Below are 19,394 nucleotides of genomic sequence, written 5' to 3'. Positions count from 1 at the left end.
ATAAAGAAATATATGTACAGAATATAAACACAGCCCAAGCGCTCAGATGGGAATAGTAATAAACAGAGGACAATAAAGAGGCCGACAGAGAGCGTAAAAGGACGAGATCCGTGAGAGTTAGGTAGGAGAAGGCGTGAACAAAACTGATAGAACGTGAACACTCGGGCCCAAATGCACATTCCCATGACGCCGAGAGGAAAACGGAGGAAGAATGAAACCCAGAGGAATTGCGAAACGAAAGAAGGAGAAGGAGTATATGCTCAAAGTCCGCCGCGCTAGAGAAGGTGGTATACGGAAGGAAGTAATCTAGATTAAGGAAAACAAGAACAGAGAACGCCGTGGGTGTCGTTAAATAGCGAGCACTCTGGTTTGGGGGCAGGGGAAGGCCAAATATTTCGCGCGACAAAGGATATGGCTTCCTTCGCAAGACACAATGATACGACATAAAACTGGCCGTTCCGTCAAATTCTGCCGGTTGTACCGTTCAAAACGAAGGGGCCAGTGTTGTTTCTTGGGGTTTGATTCGCTGGGTCGGTGGCTGCATCCCCGCCGTTTGTCGCAAGTGTATTCACAGCGAGTGGGATATGCATTGGTGCGGTTTCCGTAGCAGTAGCTACCGGCTCCTCCAGCTGTGGTGTCTTTGCTCGATCCTCTACATGTTGGTCTCCCGCAGCAAGTTGTGCTGCATCATCAGCTTTCCCAGGTGACTCGTTTGCCGAGTCGTCTTTTGCTTTATCTAGATCTTCCCAATTCTCGTCCGTCGCTTCTTCGATGTCAGCTTCAAGATCTGCGATTTCACGGCAATTCGGGCAAGAAAGAATTGGATAGGTTGTTTCGATAATTGGTCGGATGCATTTGTAGTGCCAGACATGTGAGCACGGAGCGACAAAGAGCGGTTGGCATGGCTGTGTAAAATTAGCATGTGGTCTGAATATCTGTAATAACGATTCGATGTATAAAACGTACCGCAATGTTCAAAAGACATATAGCACATTCTCCTGCATGGGACTCACTTCCCGTTCCCTTATTCACGGAAGGTTTACCCAGATTCTGAATCCTCCGATGCGCAGCGACACTGTAAATTATAACTGTTAGCAATCGTCCTCTCGTGAAAAAAAAAAAAAAAAGAGCACCCGAGGTTTCTTACTTGAACTGGTTGATGGACTTTGCATCTCTGTTCAACTCGAGCTTCATTTTCACACATCTAAAGATGAGCTCTTCGCCTCCCTTAAAGTCGATCCCAAGTTGAACCACATCTCCATCGTGAACAACGTAGGGTTTGCTTTCTGTATTTGGATGACTGAGTCTGACATGGTTAAGGAAAGTACCACTGCTGCTTCCCACGTCCTTCACAAACCAGGATCCATCGCTCCACCAAAATTCACAATGCCGTCGGGACACCACTTTGGACTTGAAACCGACAGGATTGCCGTTATCGCGATCGCTGAACCTGCCAACTTTAACTACCTCTCCGACAACCTTGATCGATCTCTCCATAGGAGCAAAGATATGAGGCCGACGGTGGGATCTAGGATCCACATGAGGCACAAATCGGATCGATGGGGCTTTTCCATCAAGTAGCCCACTTATCAGGGTACCCGGATTAGTACCTTGCCCTTGTAAGCTCGCCATTCCATTCGTTGGAGAAGCGCTGGTGTGCTCGGAGGCCCCGTTAAGGCCTAACGAGATTCCGCCGTTGCTATTCGCTTGAGCAGTAACTGTCGTAGTAATAGGAGATGTTGCAGTAGCAGGAGGAGCAGTACGGATCTGGGAGAGAGGACTTGTAGTGTCGTGTGCAATGACAGGTTCAGCAGCAACCACCGGAGCAGACGGCCTTCGAGAAAGACCAGGAATACTGCTAACTGAAGGGAGCCATGAAGTCGCAGAGCCGCTGTTGTGTTGGTCTTCTGTGGATCCGGAGTTTGTCGAGACTTGCCGAATAGTCGATGTCGATGTCGTCGTCATAGCAGAGGTACCTTGAGCAGCAGCAGCTGGCGGAGGAGGAGGAGGAGGGACGGGGGTTGGAGTATTTGAATGGTGATGGCCACGAAGATAGTTGAAAGCTCGTATTCGGGAGCGAGTGGAAGCCGGGGATGTTGTCTGCGGCGAGAGAGGTGGAGATGTGGAAGTGGCTAGCTGGGGGGGAGGCACGACTGAAGTTGGAGCCATCATTTCGATTTAAGATCCTTGTTAACCGGCGTTAACGTTAATCAATGTGCTTCCGCTGGACAAAGACGGCCAACTGCAAGATTCTGCTCAAAGAAAGAAACATCAGCATTGTATCGTTACACACTCACATATCACATACATGATATGAACATGAACATGAACATGGACATGAACATAAACATGAGCGTGAACATAACATGGGCACAGGCATGGGTATGGGTATGGACATGTTCTTGCTCTTGCTCTTGCTCTTGTTATTTTCACGGCATCAAAGAATGCCCAGCTGCGGTCATATCTGTCGGGGAATGCCACAGTACTACTCCTATCCGTCATCAATGTATGTTATATCGCCCTACCTCTTCTCTCTCGAGTTCTCACTCTCACACACACACTCTCTCTTTTTCGCTCTCTCTCTGTTTGCAGTACAAGCTGACCCTTGCCTGACTGGCTCCTAAAGTCCTAGTTCCTCCAAGGGAAAAACGACGGGATCCACTAATGTTTTGTTTGATTGAGATGTTGAACAGATTCGAATTCCCTTCTTCTCCAGACCAAGGCTGCAGGCTGTCGATATTCGGAGAAAAAAAAAAGAAGAGAATAGTGGATAGATGAGGAGAACGATTTGTGGGCCCGCCTTCGCGTCCAAGAGGCCTTTTGATTTGGGATTTTAGCTTTCGGACTTGGTATCCTGCGGCCCTGCCTGGACCAAGATTAGGCCCAAAGCTCAAATTAATACGAAGGCTGGGCTTGCAGCTGGCTTCTCAAATCGACTCTTTCCAAACAAAACCGGCCGCGAAATATTTCAAATCCTCCAATATCGAATTTGCAAGTTGATTCTTAAGAGGATGAAGTCGAAGATGAGGAGGTAGATGAATATCGGAATTCGGGGCCCAAGCTCTCAGATCTGTGCGCCAGGCTCTGCTAAGTACTTATTCAAAGCGCCCAGAAGTACTACTTCCCGACATGACCTGACATCAGCAATCCAGGGCAGGTGGCCATCGAATCCAGAATGTATCAGGTACTAAGGGCCCTGCAGCAAGGAAGGATTCCGTAGGATCCTGTCAAAAAGCAATCGCAGCCGACTCACTTCGAGACCGCACAGCAGCAAGCAGGCAAGCTGAAAAATTCCAACTTGGAAAAGCTCACCGCGTGATCGAGGTTTCCGGAGCTCCAAAACAGCCAAAGCCTCGAGAAATTGCAGGACACCGAACAAAAAGTACTCACAGTTGCGGGATTCCAGACGTCAACGTTCTTTTTTCACGCAGGTAAAAACCCGTAACAATTGGCTTCATTTATTAAAGAGTATTAAGTATCAAAACACGAGATGTTCATGCAATCGTTCGATACATCATGAGGCCTGATATGTATCTTTTTCCCTGAATTTTTTCCCTCGTTGGAATTCGTCAAGGGTGGCTAACGAGATCGATGCCCACGTGCGACAAGTATATATACTAGTAGCTCCACCAAGGCTCCCAATCTAAGCTAAGATACGGCGATAACTAGGAGCTAAGCTAAGTCAAATGGCCTTCGGTTCCAGCTAAATGTCTTTGCCTTCCCCGATGCTGGTTAATCCATGCTGGGGTCATCCTTTGGGCACCTACCAACTTTTTTTTTTCCCGCTTGGTTCATGATACCAATTCTTCTGGGTGCCCAGGGTTCGAACTTGTTGTCTACAAACCTACCGCTTCCATCGATGCACCAACACTATTCGGGTGAGCATCAAAGCTTATCGATGGAAATAGCGGCTGTAGTATGCGATATTACATAAAACTAAATTCGTGATCGATAAAGAATACTATCGGTATATCCGGAATCTAAAATCACACAATTGAGCGAGCAGCTGGATAGATAGCATAATCATATTATCTTTCTTACAAATAAAGCCTTTCCCAAATCAATACCAAATGTGCAAAAGTACATAGTAGTGCAGAGTCGATTTCAAATCCAGCACGCATTGATCCTAAATCCAACAGGACCACCCCTGCCACCATATATATGCGACAAAGCCTCTAGAAATATATGTATTTACAAGTACAGGGCCAAGTCTAGGGATTCTAAGGCTCATCCAACTTGATTACTCAGGGCCTTTCTTCCGGTCGGAGGCTTAAGCCTGGCCCAATCATTTAATGGCTATTACCGCGATACCCAATGTTAGATAAATCTCAAAACCGACATACGAGGCCGCTCGGCCGCTCAATATGCTAGCAGCAAAGCTTTAAAATTTAAAAGCAAATTTTCTTCTAGACCTACTGAGTAACGACGAATCTAAACTACGACCGCCTATTCCTAACAACAGCCATTGCTAGTATATAAACTCATGAGCAGGACTGAAACCCAGGATGCTTAAAGTTAAAGATGCTAAAATCATATATACCAGCGCCCAATTGCAAACCAACAGCCCTATATTAGCGTAGCCTCGGCGTAGCATCGACAACCACAAAGCATGCAACCTTGAACAGTAAATCAAGCCTGCTAGACAGAAGCAACATTCTAGGAGAGACCATGTGACCATTCCAAAGATAAGAATGGACACTCAGCCCAACACGATGGTTTGTGAAGCCATGTGGGCGTAGGGGTAGATCCATGGTGACCTTTCAGACTGGATACATGTGACAAGTGAGCACAAAGAACCCCTCTATATGGATTTGGAGCAATAGCTAAACTTTCAGTGTCCCCAATCTTCTGGTAATCTATGGTGTTTGTTATTTTTATTTGCGGGTCGTATATAATATAATCTGCTTGTCAAAGCGATATCATGATGTATCCTCGAGTACTCCCTTAGATTTGGAAAATCTTCACAATTTCGCCAATTGGAATAAAAGTTATCTATCTGTAAATTAGGGAATACTAGTGACCCTTATAGATTACTGTTTTCCGTATAGCGGCACCACTATCTAATCGTGTGGAAGCGCTATATTTCGATATTCTGGCACAGTAAATCAAGCCTATTAATATTCCCAGGCTGAATTCCAAAAGGTTACAGGCTACACGTACGTCACCACGACAAGAACAAGTCCACCGTACCGTTATAAGAGTATTGGTCAGACCTCACAGACCCCATATCTTAAAATAACCAGGTGATATCGTCCAGATTGAAGCCAATAACTCGCCGCTGGATTCTGCGTTGCTCTCCAAAAAGTGCCACAAATCCTCTCTGTCCGCTTCACCATTCCCCATGCAGTTTGAAGAGTTCCCTACCCACGGTACCACGGATGCACAAATATACTCACATCCCAAGTTATTAATTTAAATCGACGACAAAGACTCCCACTCCATCTGTAATAATTGCTTCTTCATCGCGCTTACCAGCGGCCTGTGATCGATTACGATATCAATTCAACAAAATTCTTAAGCTCAATGAAACCAGTGAAAAACACCATTGCATTGACCTGACCAAAGGCTATTACGTTACCCCAAAGTCGCACGAGCTTTGCCATCCAATCCAACGCCCAGACTTTCCCTCCAGTCTTTCCCCCAATCGAATTAAGCTTCCACGTTTTTTCCCCTTTGCATCTGCACGCCTTCTGGCTGCTTCCTCTGCTTTTCATTTCACTTGCATTGCAAAGAAAGAAAAAAAAGAGTCACGCCGCGACTGCACAGTCCATACCCGTCTGCCGAAACGTTCCGTGGTATCGATATCGATTTTTGAAAAGTTACATTTGCGGTTTTGCATAGAAGTTTTTTTTTTTCTTTCTCGATATCAATTGCGAATCCAGACTCGAAATCGGATATCCCGAGCTACCCCAGGTTATTAACTTCGACGGATTCTCGCCACGATGACCATCCCAGCCAGCCAACCGAAACTCCTATGGACGCATCCATCGCCAGAAAATACCCATCTATACAGGTTCAAGGAACATATCAAGGGAAAGTACCAGGTTGAATTTGGGCCGGAAACTGCTTCGGATTCACTTTATCAATGGTCAATTGATCATCCTTCTCTATTTTGGGCCGAGGTTTGGGAGTTTACCGGCGTCAGGACTTCGAAGCTTTATTCCAAGGTCGGTTGGAGGTGAACTTCACAATTTTAATTTTTTTTTTTCAAAAAGAATACATATTCCCTGTGGCGTATTATTTTAGTATTGTAGTAGCTTGGATGTTAATAATTTTTAATCTTACAGGTGATTGATGAAACCGCACCGATATTCCCCAGGCCAGCGTGGTTCGAAGGCGCCAGGTTGAATTTCGCAGAAAACCTACTGTACCCGGCATCAATCAAAGATGACAGTGGAATTGCGGTGATTGCTGCGACTGAAGTGTCCAGGGAGACCATTACCTGGAAACAATTGAGGGAAAGGGTTAGAAGGTGCTCCGCTGCGCTTCGAAAATGTGGATTGAAGGAGGGCGATAGAGTGGCCGGTAAGATAATATCAAGATTCTGGCAGAAGTCCGAGACAATGCTAAAATTTTAGACAGCCTACGTTGGAAATCATGCCAATACCTTGGTAGCCGCCCTCTCGACATCTGCAATTGGAGCGATATGGACGGCTACGAGCCCAGACGTTGGTGCAACAGCAGTTCTAGACCGCTTCGCCCAAATCGAACCTACTGTGCTCTTCGTCGACAATGCCGTAATCTACAACGGCAAAACGCACGATAACATGAGTAAGGTCAAGGAAATCGTCAAGCAGTTGCCATCGGTTCGAACGATTGTGGTGTTCCCGAGCGTGCCAGGACACGAGACTTCCATACACCCTAGAGAACTCAGAGCTGGACAAGAAACTTTGTTGTATCCAGCTTTCTTGACGTTGGGACCTGCGACGGCGGATTTGAAGTTTGCGCAGTTGGAGCCGGATCATCCGCTTTATATTCTATATTCATCGGGAACAACGGGGAGTACGTAGTCTGCGGTAATTAGACCAGAGCATAGATGGCGGCTAACAAGAAGTTGCAGAACCAAAGTGTATTGTCCACGGAGCGGTCGGGACGCTGATACAGCATAAGAAGGAACATCAGCTATGTTCTGATATGGTAAGCTATATCATTCCCACCCACTGTTGAAAATGCGTCTAACCGATCTTCCCAGGGCCCCGGTGATATATTTTTCCAATTCACAACAGTAGCATGGATGATGTGGCACTACAACGTCAGCGCACTCGCAAGCGGTGCTACAATTCTCCTGTACGATGGCTCGCCGTTCCGCCCTCTAGTGGGCGGAAACGGAGATCTCGCAATGCCAAAGTTAATAGATGAAATCGGAGTGACGTGTTTCGGTACAAGCGCAAAGTATCTATCGATATTGGAGCAGAATAATGCTATGCCTCGTGAGTTCGATATTCGACTTCAAACCCAGCATGGCCATGTCAACTAACATTTACATGATGGATCAGACGAAAAATTCCCAATGAAAAAGCTCCGAGCAATATACAGCACCGGCAGCGTTCTCGCCCCTTCAACGTTTGACTATGTCTACAGAGCCTTCGGCCCCAACATTAACTTGGGTTCTATAACCGGTGGCACGGACATTATCTCTCTTTTCGGCGCCCCATCCCCATTAGTCCCCGTGTACTCCGGAGAAATCCAATGTATCGGCCTCGGCATGGCGGTCCAGGCATGGGATGTGGATGGAAAACCAGTTGAAGATGAGCCAGCTGATTTGGTGTGCACAAAGCCGTTTCCTTGTATGCCTGTGAAATTTTGGGGCGTGGAAGGAGAGAAGGCTTACCAGAGAAGTTACTTTGAACATTTTGGGGGTGTATGGCATCATGGGGATTTCATTAAGATCAATTCAAAGACGAGAGGGTTGTTGATGGTAAGTCTTCGCTCAGAAATACACTGGTATCCTTCGGCAAGTTTAATAATTGTTGATAGCTTGGGAGAAGTGATGGGATTTTGAAGCCTGGTAAGCCAAAGATATAATGTCCTCCTGATAAAACAGATGGAACTAATGAGGGATTGACAGCCGGCGTACGCTTCGGGTCCAGCGAGATTTATAACGTCTTACTGTCCAAGTTCCCACTTGAATTCGAAGATGCACTGTGCATCGGCCGACGGAGACCTAACGACCTCGACGAAACGGTCGTGTTATTCGTCAAGATGGCGTCTAGCTACGAGTTCTCCGAGGAGTTGGTGAAGAGAGTTAAAGATACGATAAGAACGGATTGCAGTGGGAGGCATGTCCCAGCAATCGTTGACGAAACACCAGAGATACCCGTTACGACCAATGGGAAGAAGTACGTTCACCTCACTGTCTACACGCAATGGCAGGTTGATTCTAACGGATTATTACAGGATCGAGGTTGCAGTTAAGCAGATTCTCTGCGGTATGGATGTTAAGACGTCAGCTAGCGGTGAGTTTTGTAGATTTCATTCGGCAACAATCTCTTCTTTGATTCATGCATACGCTAATACTACATGATAAAATAGTGAGCAATCCAGGATGCCTGGACTGGTACCGCAACTGGTCAGCTACCCACTAGATTCCCAGACAGGGGATATAATAATACATCGAGTAGAACATGCATCTAGAGACCATGCTGCATTCATATGCATATCCTGCAATATTAGCGAGTAAAAATCCCGGTAGAGGGTCTCAAGTCCCCAAATCTACAAAAACCATCTTTCCGTTTAATCCATAATCAACTAAATCCCTTCAAACCCTCACAATCTTCCCCAAAACTAACCCTCTAACCCCATTACTCAACCAAACAAGTTCCCCAACCTTCACCTCGCTTTTCTTCAAATCTCCCACCTTGACCAATCCCTTCTCGAGCAACCACCTCCTAACCGTCCCCGCCGTCCCACCTTTCCCCTCCTTCTGGCCAGTAAGATCATCCATCGGTGTACTGGGCGTAATCCACCCACCTTTATCCTCTCGATAGAAGTAAACATTAGTAATACTCCCTTCCATAATCCACTCTTCGGGATTCCATAGGATGACCTCTTCGGTGGCTAAGAAGCTGTCGATGGAGGCACGCACACGGGCGTCGTTGTAGTGAGTCCGAGAGGTGGTTTTGTATCTTGTTAGGTCCGTAGGAGGGGTTGGTTGGCTGTCGAGGTAGACGGACCAGGGGTCGGGGTATTCCGGAGGGGCGAGGGAATTGGGGAAGAGAGATGCGAGGGGCACCGGAGGCATGGGGTTTCCTTCGGCGGTTATAGAACCTGATGGGGATATTACGATACGGAGCTTTATGGGTTTTGATTTTTTTCTCCGGTTAGTGAATTACGTTCTTAGGATATCTTGAAGATATATCGATTTGAAGTTATAACATGACGCGGACGGAATGCATAATATTTTGGAAGAAAAAGATATAACACACACCCGTATGGTAATTGCAGACTTTATACCCTCCTTGGCTTCAGTTAGGGTACTATGGACGGTATCCATGCACTTCTCTTTGATCAACTCCAGTGAATCCGGTGCCTCGAGAGCGGCCACAGCCTTTTGCCAACCGAAGTTATGGGCGGCATGGAGGATCCGGTCTCGGTGGTAATTCAACATATAAAACGAACATGGTCCCCCGCAGATATCGGCGTTTTCTGGAGAGGAGCGAAGGGTCTGAGAGAATTGGAGGGAGGAGAAGAGATCGAAGGAGGGTTCCGAGGGTTCTGTTTTTGTTGAAGCCATCGGTGATGCTAATAGTTCGGGGTGTATATAACAAAATGTTGGAGATTTTTGATTGAGAACGAAAAGATATGATATCGATGTAATGTTAGGATGTAACTTTTGGGAAGTAGAATCAAGGGGATAGGTTCGACATTTAAATAGCCATCGTTATTTAACACTACGATGCTTCTTATATCCGACTTCAGGACATCCAATTACATTTTGGTGGTACGTAGAAAACGATGCTGAGAATAAAACCCGTTAACAACTTCAAAGAAGCTGGATATATATATGTGTTGGTGTTGGCTGACATTTCGATCAAACAGAATCGCTCCGCTAGATATAAAAAAGGGAAAAAATCAATAAAACATTTGGCTTCATAGGCCCGCTAATATCACCAGGTATCTTTGTCGACAGTACTGCAGTCTCGTAGGTTGTTGTGTCTATCCGGATTATTTGTACAGTTTGCTGTCTCTTCTTCCTGCTATAACCTTCCCCCGGCACCCCTCAAACTTGCTAGATACCTAGGTATATGTTTCTAGCATAGGATGGCATGATTAGAGAAAATGCTCTTCCTTCCCTTGCTTCCAGCACTCTAGCAAGGTAGTGATCTCTTGTCGCGCATCTCGGACGATGTTATCCATCTTGATATCATTCCTATCCAAACCGAAGGGGTTCTCGATTTCCTGGCCGATACCTTCAATACCATAGAGTGTGAAGGCGATCAAAGCAACCATGGGAACAGCCACCCAGTTCCAGTCATCCACAATGGAGAACGGAAGGAAGAGGCAGTACAGTGACAGGACTTGCTTCATATGGATCTATATCACACCCTGATTAGAATTCGATCCGCACAGAGGTTTACGAAGATAACAATATGTCACTCACCTGATAACAAACGGGAATAGGGGTCAACCTAATAGTTTCCATGTGCCCGTATCCATCGATAATCGCATTCAACTGCGACGTCAACATCGACGCCTGCGGAGCCTGGAAATTACCCCGTTTGTGTCCCTTCCTAATATACTTCTCCACAAAGAAAGCAAGTTCAAGTGGTAACGCAACCCCCCAATTTTCATGTCCTTGCATTCCCCGGGGTAGCAGGTCCGTATATTCAGGTTCCTCTTCTTTGTCCGGAATACCCCAGTCCTCTCTTAGAGAAGATCGCATGGCGAATAACATTGCCACAAGGGTTTTCACGGCCTTTTCCGTGTCCTGTCGGTCTTCGTCTGACTCATTCGGGCCGCAGAGCATGAAATACCTTGATAGGTTCCGGACGTTGGAGACGATATGGCTGACATCTTGGCGGCCGCCCCAAAAGCGTTCGTAAGACGAGGAGTTACGGAAGACGAGTAGGAGACCGACGACTATTGAAAGACTGGGGGTTACAGTGCTTGGAACACCGAGGTTGATGTTCAGGTGTTGGTCGATGAAAACGACAAGAGTGGTGAAAAGGGTGTAGAAGACGATCGGGGCGATGATATCTGGACAGTGGGATACATGGTTTAGAAACAGTGCCTACGTTGTAATACTTTAATTTCGAGATCGAGTCGTTTTTTGCTTACTAGCGTGGACAGATCCTTTGATAAAGCGCAGTGCGAGAGGCCATCTGGTTCATGTTACACACCGGTTAGTTCCTCGTCTGATGTTTGCTCCTATTCCTTGTACCACCCACCTTCGCGGCTTTTGGCGACTGCTATGATACCACGGAAAAGACTGGACGCGATGGGCAGGCATTTTGCATATGGGGTCGAGATTCGATATCTGTGAAATCTGGAGGCTGATTCGAAGATTTTCCAAGGAATCAAAAGCTTTGAGAAGGAGAGGAGCTGAGGAGAGGGGGTAAGCCCTTGCTTGACAGCCGCCCCGCCGCTGCCCCCATCTTGAAACTAGCCTGTGGGGCCAGCCAACTTCGCTTCAAATCGAAGCAATTTATTGTTAATACTCGCAATATTTTACGTTAGGATGTGGTCTATCACCTGTCCTGTGTCCAGACTAGTTGGGATGGATCCCTGTGCGAGGTGCAGATGAAAAAGCGCTCCTGCGCAAACTGGAGATGGATCACGTTGGTCCGTGATAGGCCTGCAACCGTATATGTCGGTGGCTGGTGTCCAGGTTCGGCTCGCTCGAACGAAGGATGGTAAGAAAACCCTTGGGTTGGTCTAGAGCCAAGAGCTCCAATATCATTTCGATATAGATCTTTAATTCTTCATGGTGGTTGCACACAGGGTCGACCTGAGCCTTTATAAGGCAAAGAACGGTATCTAACCCAAGAGGGGCCACTAGCGGTGTCGACTCAGCTGGGAGCTAGTGACCTGGATGCAGGATCAAGCAACCATGGATGCAAGCACAAATATATGGACTAATTTCAGCTTTATATATATATGTATGTATGTATGTATGTATGTATGTATGCATGTATAGATTCTAAGCTGAGGAGAGTCTCTAGAATCATACTTAGGGATGGACATCCCACCCATAACTCGTCAACTCTCCCTTTAATATATTTGTCAGCCTCGTAATTATAGTTATAGAGAAACTCCATCGTCTAGACAGGTCCGATCGATTTCTGTGGAAGCGCACCGAAGATCAAGTGATATCAAATATCGGATGCGATACAACGATATTGACATATGAATTATCAATATCGATACATGAGCATCTTGAATCTTTGGCAGGATAAGTCCCTCACGCTCCGGCAGCGTCTGAGAGCTTTGCAAGCTCAAACCAGGGCGAACGGTTCGTGCCTGCCAACATTGGCATCGTTGCATCGGGTCGGGATTCGGGATTCGGTTTAGACGAGGTACGCCCTCTTCCTCTGGTCTCTCGCCGAACATGCCCGACACAATTTAGCTAGGATACCGCGTACATGTCCATATGTACAGAGTACATACGTAAAGTAAACAGCCGTGTGGGATCATAATGAGCGAGACTTTTCCGTTGGCATCGTATTCAACGAATTCGAATTGGCTCACATGCTTGGCTGTCGGCGACCTTGTTTTTTTTTGCATGGGTCGGTTTATCGGCGGTGCAATGCAGCGGGATGGAATCGGATGAGGGGCGAATTTGAGAGCCCCGCCAGACCGACGTGCAATTCCATTCCATCCCACGCCAATTATATCATAAATAGGCCTCTCCACCGCCGACAGAGATTATAACAGTTTAACCTCCAAGGTATTTCATCTCCATCGATAACATCGCATCGGCTTCACTCGAGATCATTCGAATTAAGCTCAATCGAATTACCTCACTACAGAAAACCATCACGTTCATTCACTCGGAAATAACCAAGTAATATCAATTACCGGCAACATGGCTCGCAAGTTCTTCGTCGGAGGCAACTTCAAGGCCAATGGCTCCATCAAGTCCATCCAGACCATCGTCGACAACCTCAATGCTGCTAAGCTCGACCCCGATGTCGGTATGCTTTATGAATCCGTGTTCACTTGTAATCATTCCACGAGCTGCAGCTGACGTACTCGGGTGCAGAGGTCGTCATTTCCCCACCAAGCATCTTCCTCCTCTCGACCGCCGAGAAGATCGGAAACGGCATCAAGGTCTCCGCTCAGAATGTCTTTGACAAACCAGACGGTGCCTGGACTGGTGAACTGACCAACAAGATGTTGACTGAGCACGGTATCGAGTGGGTTATTCTTGGCCACAGCGAGCGACGAACTATCTTCAAGGAATCCTCTGAGGTGTGTATTATATCCCACTTTGTATCTTCGATTGGTTTGAATCTAATAGACTTTATCGCACAGTTCATCGCCGAAAAGACCAAGGCATCTCTCGACGCCGGATTGAGCGTCATCCTTTGCATCGGCGAGACTCTTGAGGAGAGAGAAGCCGGAAAGACCCTCGACGTCTGCTGCGGTCAACTGCAGGCTGTTGCCAACACTATCCAAGATTGGTCCAAGATTGTTATCGCCTACGAACCAGTTTGGTACGTCCCCAGAAACGCCTCCACATATATAATATATGATTTCCCCTTTCTAATATTTGGATATTCAGGGCTATCGGTACCGGCAAGGTCGCCACCACTGAGCAAGCTCAGGAGGCCCACGCCGGTATCCGTGCATGGCTCGCTAAGACTGTTTCCCCCGAGGTCGCCGAGGCTACCAGAATCCTCTACGGTGGCTCCGTCAACGAGAAGAACAGCGGCGAACTCGCCAAGCAACCCGACATTGACGGTTTCCTCGTCGGTGGTGCTTCCCTCAAGCCAGCCTGTGAGATCCCCTTCGCCCAGAATCACCCGTGCCACTTACTTATTTCGTTTCATAGTCGTCGACATCATCAATGCCAAATCGGCTTAGATGCTTTAAAGGCTCTTCTGAGGGCTTTGTTTCTTTTCGGAAGGCTTTTAGCCTCGGCCCAGTTGTACATAGCACGTTTTCGTGAAATGATAATTCTCACAGCGCGCAGAGTCGCCCTGTGATTGGAATAAGCCATCGTTATCGTATCGTACAAACCGCGTATATATATGATGGGTAAAATCGTAGACCACAAGATTGAACAGCGTGAAAAAAACGCTCTATGACTTTTCACTTCCCATACCCAAGGCCCCAATAAATAAAGCAGAAGAGAAATGAACCCAAATACAAAAAAGCCCTTCTGCGCCGTCTAATCATCGTCCTCTTCCATGGCGTCCATCTCTTTGACCTCGCTATCCGCAGAACTCCAGTACCTGTAGTATATTGTTAGCAATCCGTCTAGACAATCTATAGATTCCGATGGGATATCACATACGCAGTCAATTTGACCTTAAACTCCGCTGTGACGACCCCGAACAACTTCAATAGCCTTGTCTGCTGGCTATTAAGCACATCTCCCTCCTCGCAAACTGTATACTCCTCGTTCAACGTAACCTTTCCGTTTACCAACCTAGTCGGCATACCCAACCGTCTAACAGTCGTCTCCAAAGAATGTGCCAGAGGTACATCATCCTCTTCAGCGATCTCGCCGCCTCTCGAGTAAACCGTCCCTGCTGGGATTGTGAATGTAACCGGTGATACCGCGCCAGCGCGGGCGAAGTCCATTGCAGAGAAGTTTTCAAAGAACTCGGTGACAGCCTCTGGGGTTCTATTTGTGAGTAGTAGGCCGACTTCGCCGTTCATGTGCTTGGAGAGCTTGGAGAGGTTATCTCTGTACTCGTCTTCACGGGTGGTGCCGAGGGCTTTGGTCATGACTTTGGTTTTGCCGAAGAATATTCTATTCATTTTTTGTAGCAATGTGGATCAGAGGGTGTTCGATGGCTAGAAGATAGTATGTGCGATTGAATTTTGGGAGGTTAGGTACCTGCTATCTTGGAATTCAGCTCTGACTTCCTTGAGCTGTGCATTGCGCATAGATGCGACAGAGAAGACCCAGACGAACGAGTACTCGTCCAGAGCCTCTCTTATAGCGTCGAATATTCTAACATTGTTCTCGCGACCCTTCTTCTGGGTTTTTGTCAAGCTGATTAGCTTGTTTCGCTTTGATTTCGGCATTTTGGTATCGTTTGTTATATGTGATGGGTTTGGTGGTTGGTTTTTTTTTTTAGAAGAGAAGAAAAATTTCTGGGGATAGGCAAAGCTTCGAAATTTTTGACAGGGGTCCGGCCGGTTCTGATTTGCATTGGTGAGCTTTGTCGCAGAAAATAGCCCACTTAACGATACCTATTATGCCTCAGTCGACTTTATCAACATCACGCTTTCACGATTGACGAGTCTTACTATTCTCCGCTCCGCCGAAGCGGGCATCGGTTCGACAGGATGCTGGGGTTTACGGATTATGTCCAAAAGTCGTTCTACCGCGCGACGAAGTGGGATGAGGATAATTCGTATGCGAATCTGAATGCTACGGCGAGAGGTACGGATCTATTATCTCTTTCTTATGATATCTGTCTACATTTCAAGTCGACGTGGCTAATACTTCTATGGGATAGCACTACTGGACTTCCAAACGCCGAAGGGATTAAAACTCAATATCTCTTCTTTGTCATCCCCGAACTTTGCTACATCATATAGCTTGGCCAGTTTGGGTGTCGTCGATGGGTCGGTTTCGTATTTATATTCGTCACGGGCACTGGATAATGTACGGAACAGTGGAGACGTGGAACTCAAGGACGCCATATTCGGATATCGGGATTTGAAGGAAATAACGAAGCCGGATGCCCCAAGAGATTGGGAGATATGGCAGGGAGGAGTTAGAGTCGATAGAAGAGGTCAGGCTTCTAGCTCCTTGGATCTATAAAAACAAGGTGGAAGTGCTGACGGCAGCCCAGACACTCTCCTTTACGGCCGAATGTACCTTCCGGCATCCACCCTCGAAGCTCTATACCTCCGTCGGCTGGCACCAACCCGGCAGCTAAAGATATCAGCTGTCAGCAACTCACGTCTTCCGAATGGTGGCACCATACTCGCGCTCCTCCAACAGGATAACGGGAAATATTCTTCGGAGTATCTGTACTCCACGGACGTCGCGTTAATCGGTATCCGTGGTCTCTACAACTTCGGGTTTGATCCTCGAAAGGCTCTGCCGCACAACTCTGGAAACGGGGCAGTCGATTCTCGAAAGATAGCGGGGAGGTTTAGCGCCGGTGCGGAAGTCTATTGGGGTTTATTGAATAAAAGTGGTGGTGTGTCCACTGGATTTCGATATACCACTTTACCACCGAATACCGGCTCGCCGCTTACGATGACTTTGACTGTTAATCCGATTATTGGGCACTTTCAGGCAGCGTATGCTATCAAAGCGGGGAAAGGCGCGGTGTTTTGTAGTCGGTATGATTTTAATATCTACTCCTACGAGAGCGATTTGGTGCTAGGGTGTGAAATATGGAGGAGGAAGCAGCAGCAGGTTACGAAGAACGAAACGGGAACTGAGGAGGTTTGGCAGCCGAACGGGTTTACGACTGGTGGAGAGAGGGAGGACGATGTTACCGGTGTGCTGAAGGCGAGGATTACTCAGAACTTTAACATTGGGTTACTTTGGGAAGGGAGATTTAAGCAGTTGCTGTTCAGTATAGGTGAGTGCCCTAAGAATCGGAGCTCTGAGATTGGGCATGGGATGTTAATGACATTATTATAGGGTCGAATATCGATCTCAAACGACGAGACCAACCCTTTAGAACAGTGGGGATCGAAATTCAATATAATTCTTGAACCATGTAGGATTATATTCCTATGTTCCTTCCGCCTCTACTCATCAAAGTCAATTAATATCGATATATCGATCTCGAATTCGCCAGCCAACTCAGCATTTTTTTTTTTGTTTTACACAACCACCACCGCTCATTCATCCTTATACCGACAAAATTTGTAACGCCTGCCCATGCTATGGCCCTATTCAATTAAAACAATTTCAATATTATTAATAGAGATGTAAGTTTTCCCCATATTTTGTGTGTGCCACCCCGAAGAAAATTAAAGATCCCAGAATTTTTGGCGCAATTAAACGAAAAATATCCGTTATAAGCTTGCTCGGTCTAGTTTTCTCCCTCTTCATCTTCGTGATCGATAATCTCGTTAACACTTTCGTCGTCATCCCCTACGTCGAGATTGTTCTCTTTACCCCATGCTAACAGCGAGCTCTTTAGTCGGTCCTTTTCGGATTGGTCGGCGAATATGGCGTCAATGGAGTAGAATACCAAGTGCCAGAGTTCGTACTTGTTGACGCGGAAATGGGTTGATGCGAGATAGTATTCGTTTGAAAGATCACTAAGGAAGACGCCAACGTCGTCGGTCTAATAACCTTGTTAGTCAGGGTATATCCCGGTCTGTGGAACCGGCAAAGCGTAGAACTTACACCTAAAGCAACCGGACAGTCCGTTTTCCACCAATACTTGAAGTGGTGATCTTGGAAGCTGCCGTTTCCGTTTCCATGCCTATCAGGTAGCATCTTTGCGTACACATTACACGAAAGGCAAAGTTCGATACATAATTTCCGTTGGCGGATCTCACGCAAGATCCTGTCGTCCATATGGTTCCCCGCGCGGTGCGATTGGCTCGACATTATTCGCTCGATATGGATTGCATGTCCCAGTCTCTGCGGTTCGAAGGATAGGAGAATGTCGAGTTCGTCTTTGATCGGTTGACGCTCAATTTCTGCGAAATGTAGGGTGATGCCGAGGTCGTTTTGTTTAGCCTTCTTAAAAGCTTCCCGGAATATTCGTACGTCGCCGGCAGCGGGGTTGCCGCAGAGATCCACCCCGACTACCAGACCTTCGGATTTATACTTTATCGCCAATTCTACGGTGTCCAATGCCTCCTCTTTGGTATTTTGTCGATCAATGGCGAGGATCAATTTTGTGTGCATAGTTTCGGATTGAAAGGAGCGGATGGTAGAGAGGATTGCGGTGATATATTTCTCTTTCGTGAGGCCTGTTTCGTCGAATGCACGTGGGATGGTACGGAGTTCGAGGTAAACTACACCGTCGGATTCGAAGTCGCGGAGGACCTGGCGGGTGGCATATTCGACGCTCCATTCGCTGTTGACGAGATTATATGTGTATTTGGAGAAGAGAGGGAAGAAGCTGGAGGTGTTTATTTAGACGTATGAGGGGACTGGCAATTGAAGTTTGGGGATGACTGTACGGATTATTTCTTACGTTGTCAAGTCGAAATCAACTTTACCCGAAGGAATGGCCACGAGGGGGTCCTCGAGGTCGAAGTCTGGTTCTTGTTCCTTCCGTCTGCGCCATATTTCGCCCAAGGTCTCTCTCCTGATCGACCCAGTGAGATGAGCATGTAGTTCCTTTTGAAAGAGAAGAGTAGAGTTCGATATCAGTTTCAAGGAAATAAGTGCGTAGAATGGGTATTTGGGGGTAATTTATTTTTTATAGTAGCCCGAGGGATAGGCTAATATAAATTCCATATAAATGGCGAGAAATCAAGTTGGGAAGCCATGCATGTGAACCAGCTATATCGCGGTATGTGATAGCGAGAAAACTTTATGTAAAAGCTTATCACAGTACCGGCGCCTCACACGACATGGACAGGGCCTTTATAGTGCGGGCCGAGCTTGAATTCCAGACCAGATCAGATCTTGGGAGTGAAAGCAAAAAAAGAAGAGCAGGAAAAAACATGGCTTACAATCTTAGGTAAACGTTTGCAGAAGTCTTCGTCTGGCCAATCCGGTGTCTCCGATTCTCTCGACGAACCTATCAGGTCGGCCAATGTGGTGCTTTCGGGTCGCGGGTGGTGGTGCGCAGTCGACATGTTGAAAGCGAGCTAGGATGTGACTACGACTGTCTATGGGTGGAGCTGTATAATTTTCGGGGTCGGAATAGTGGAAAGCAACAATGTGAATGGTTTTGCAATTGTATAGAACGGATATTGTCGATATGTAAGCAAGTAGGCCGGAGAATTTATCCCTCGGTCAAAATCCGGCTTCGCACGAAGGGATTGAAAGCGTAAGAATGCTGGAGAGAGAACAAGGAGCGGGCAGATATCAATTGCAATTTCAAGCGGGGGCGGGAGGCTTTGGGCTGATTATATTAATTAACCAGGCTTTATAGCAGCTGCTAAACTAACGCTAAAAGAGAGATCGGGTTATAAGAGGGAAATCGAAGGACCCGTACTACATACGAAGAGATTCCACACTTTTCGATCGTTTCGAGAACGTTAACAAGAATGAAGGGAAATGTTTCTAGATCCAATTTATAAGTATGAAATGACGCCAGCCTGTTTCCCTTCAGGGTGGT

The 19,394-nt window shown here is 46.8% G+C and overlaps 8 protein-coding genes across 8 annotated transcripts; 3 read left to right on the top strand and 5 right to left on the bottom strand.

The window, feature by feature from the left end:
* Positions 1-461: 461 nt before the first annotated feature.
* Positions 462-2,172, bottom strand: DFL_004764 (uncharacterized protein; the record flags this gene model as incomplete). Its single annotated transcript, XM_067633912.1, has 3 exons — positions 462-905; positions 967-1,075; positions 1,148-2,172. 3 exons carry the CDS (start codon positions 2,170-2,172, stop codon positions 462-464), a joined length of 1,578 nt encoding a protein of 525 aa, XP_067492034.1.
* A 3,770-nt stretch (positions 2,173-5,942) lies between these two features.
* Positions 5,943-8,585, top strand: DFL_004763 (uncharacterized protein; the record flags this gene model as incomplete). Its single annotated transcript, XM_067633911.1, has 10 exons — positions 5,943-6,167; positions 6,288-6,525; positions 6,583-7,002; positions 7,061-7,137; positions 7,193-7,430; positions 7,497-7,918; positions 7,978-8,008; positions 8,069-8,339; positions 8,398-8,456; positions 8,533-8,585. 10 exons carry the CDS (start codon positions 5,943-5,945, stop codon positions 8,583-8,585), a joined length of 2,034 nt encoding a protein of 677 aa, XP_067492033.1.
* A 173-nt stretch (positions 8,586-8,758) lies between these two features.
* DFL_004762 (uncharacterized protein) lies at positions 8,759-9,733 on the bottom strand (the record flags this gene model as incomplete). The annotated part of the gene is made up of 2 exons (XM_067633910.1): positions 8,759-9,292; positions 9,428-9,733. 2 exons carry the CDS (start codon positions 9,731-9,733, stop codon positions 8,759-8,761), a joined length of 840 nt encoding a protein of 279 aa, XP_067492032.1.
* A 536-nt stretch (positions 9,734-10,269) lies between these two features.
* On the bottom strand, positions 10,270-11,449 carry DFL_004761 (uncharacterized protein; the record flags this gene model as incomplete). Its single annotated transcript, XM_067633909.1, has 4 exons — positions 10,270-10,533; positions 10,601-11,196; positions 11,278-11,321; positions 11,388-11,449. 4 exons carry the CDS (start codon positions 11,447-11,449, stop codon positions 10,270-10,272), a joined length of 966 nt encoding a protein of 321 aa, XP_067492031.1.
* Positions 11,450-13,024: 1,575 nt separating this feature from the next.
* Positions 13,025-14,025, top strand: DFL_004760 (uncharacterized protein; the record flags this gene model as incomplete). The annotated part of the gene is made up of 5 exons (XM_067633908.1): positions 13,025-13,133; positions 13,202-13,410; positions 13,474-13,655; positions 13,724-13,938; positions 13,994-14,025. The coding sequence occupies 5 exons, from the start codon at positions 13,025-13,027 to the stop codon at positions 14,023-14,025; spliced, it is 747 nt and encodes a 248-aa protein (XP_067492030.1).
* A 307-nt stretch (positions 14,026-14,332) lies between these two features.
* On the bottom strand, positions 14,333-15,198 carry DFL_004759 (uncharacterized protein; the record flags this gene model as incomplete). The annotated part of the gene is made up of 3 exons (XM_067633906.1): positions 14,333-14,396; positions 14,459-14,920; positions 15,008-15,198. The coding sequence occupies 3 exons, from the start codon at positions 15,196-15,198 to the stop codon at positions 14,333-14,335; spliced, it is 717 nt and encodes a 238-aa protein (XP_067492029.1).
* Positions 15,199-15,462: 264 nt separating this feature from the next.
* DFL_004758 (uncharacterized protein) lies at positions 15,463-16,854 on the top strand (the record flags this gene model as incomplete). The annotated part of the gene is made up of 4 exons (XM_067633905.1): positions 15,463-15,559; positions 15,636-15,914; positions 15,975-16,718; positions 16,781-16,854. 4 exons carry the CDS (start codon positions 15,463-15,465, stop codon positions 16,852-16,854), a joined length of 1,194 nt encoding a protein of 397 aa, XP_067492028.1.
* Positions 16,855-17,177: 323 nt separating this feature from the next.
* On the bottom strand, positions 17,178-18,909 carry DFL_004757 (uncharacterized protein; the record flags this gene model as incomplete). The annotated part of the gene is made up of 4 exons (XM_067633904.1): positions 17,178-17,435; positions 17,498-18,224; positions 18,300-18,445; positions 18,784-18,909. The coding sequence occupies 4 exons, from the start codon at positions 18,907-18,909 to the stop codon at positions 17,178-17,180; spliced, it is 1,257 nt and encodes a 418-aa protein (XP_067492027.1).
* Between the last annotated feature and the right edge of the window lie 485 nt (positions 18,910-19,394).

This window comes from Arthrobotrys flagrans (assembly GCF_004000055.1).
Source record: "Arthrobotrys flagrans strain CBS H-5679 chromosome Unknown unitig_0, whole genome shotgun sequence".
In the NCBI taxonomy this organism is placed as follows: domain Eukaryota; kingdom Fungi; phylum Ascomycota; class Orbiliomycetes; order Orbiliales; family Orbiliaceae; genus Arthrobotrys; species Arthrobotrys flagrans.
The sequence above is the reverse complement of the archived record's forward strand: the minus strand, read 5'-3'. Positions and strand labels throughout refer to the sequence as shown.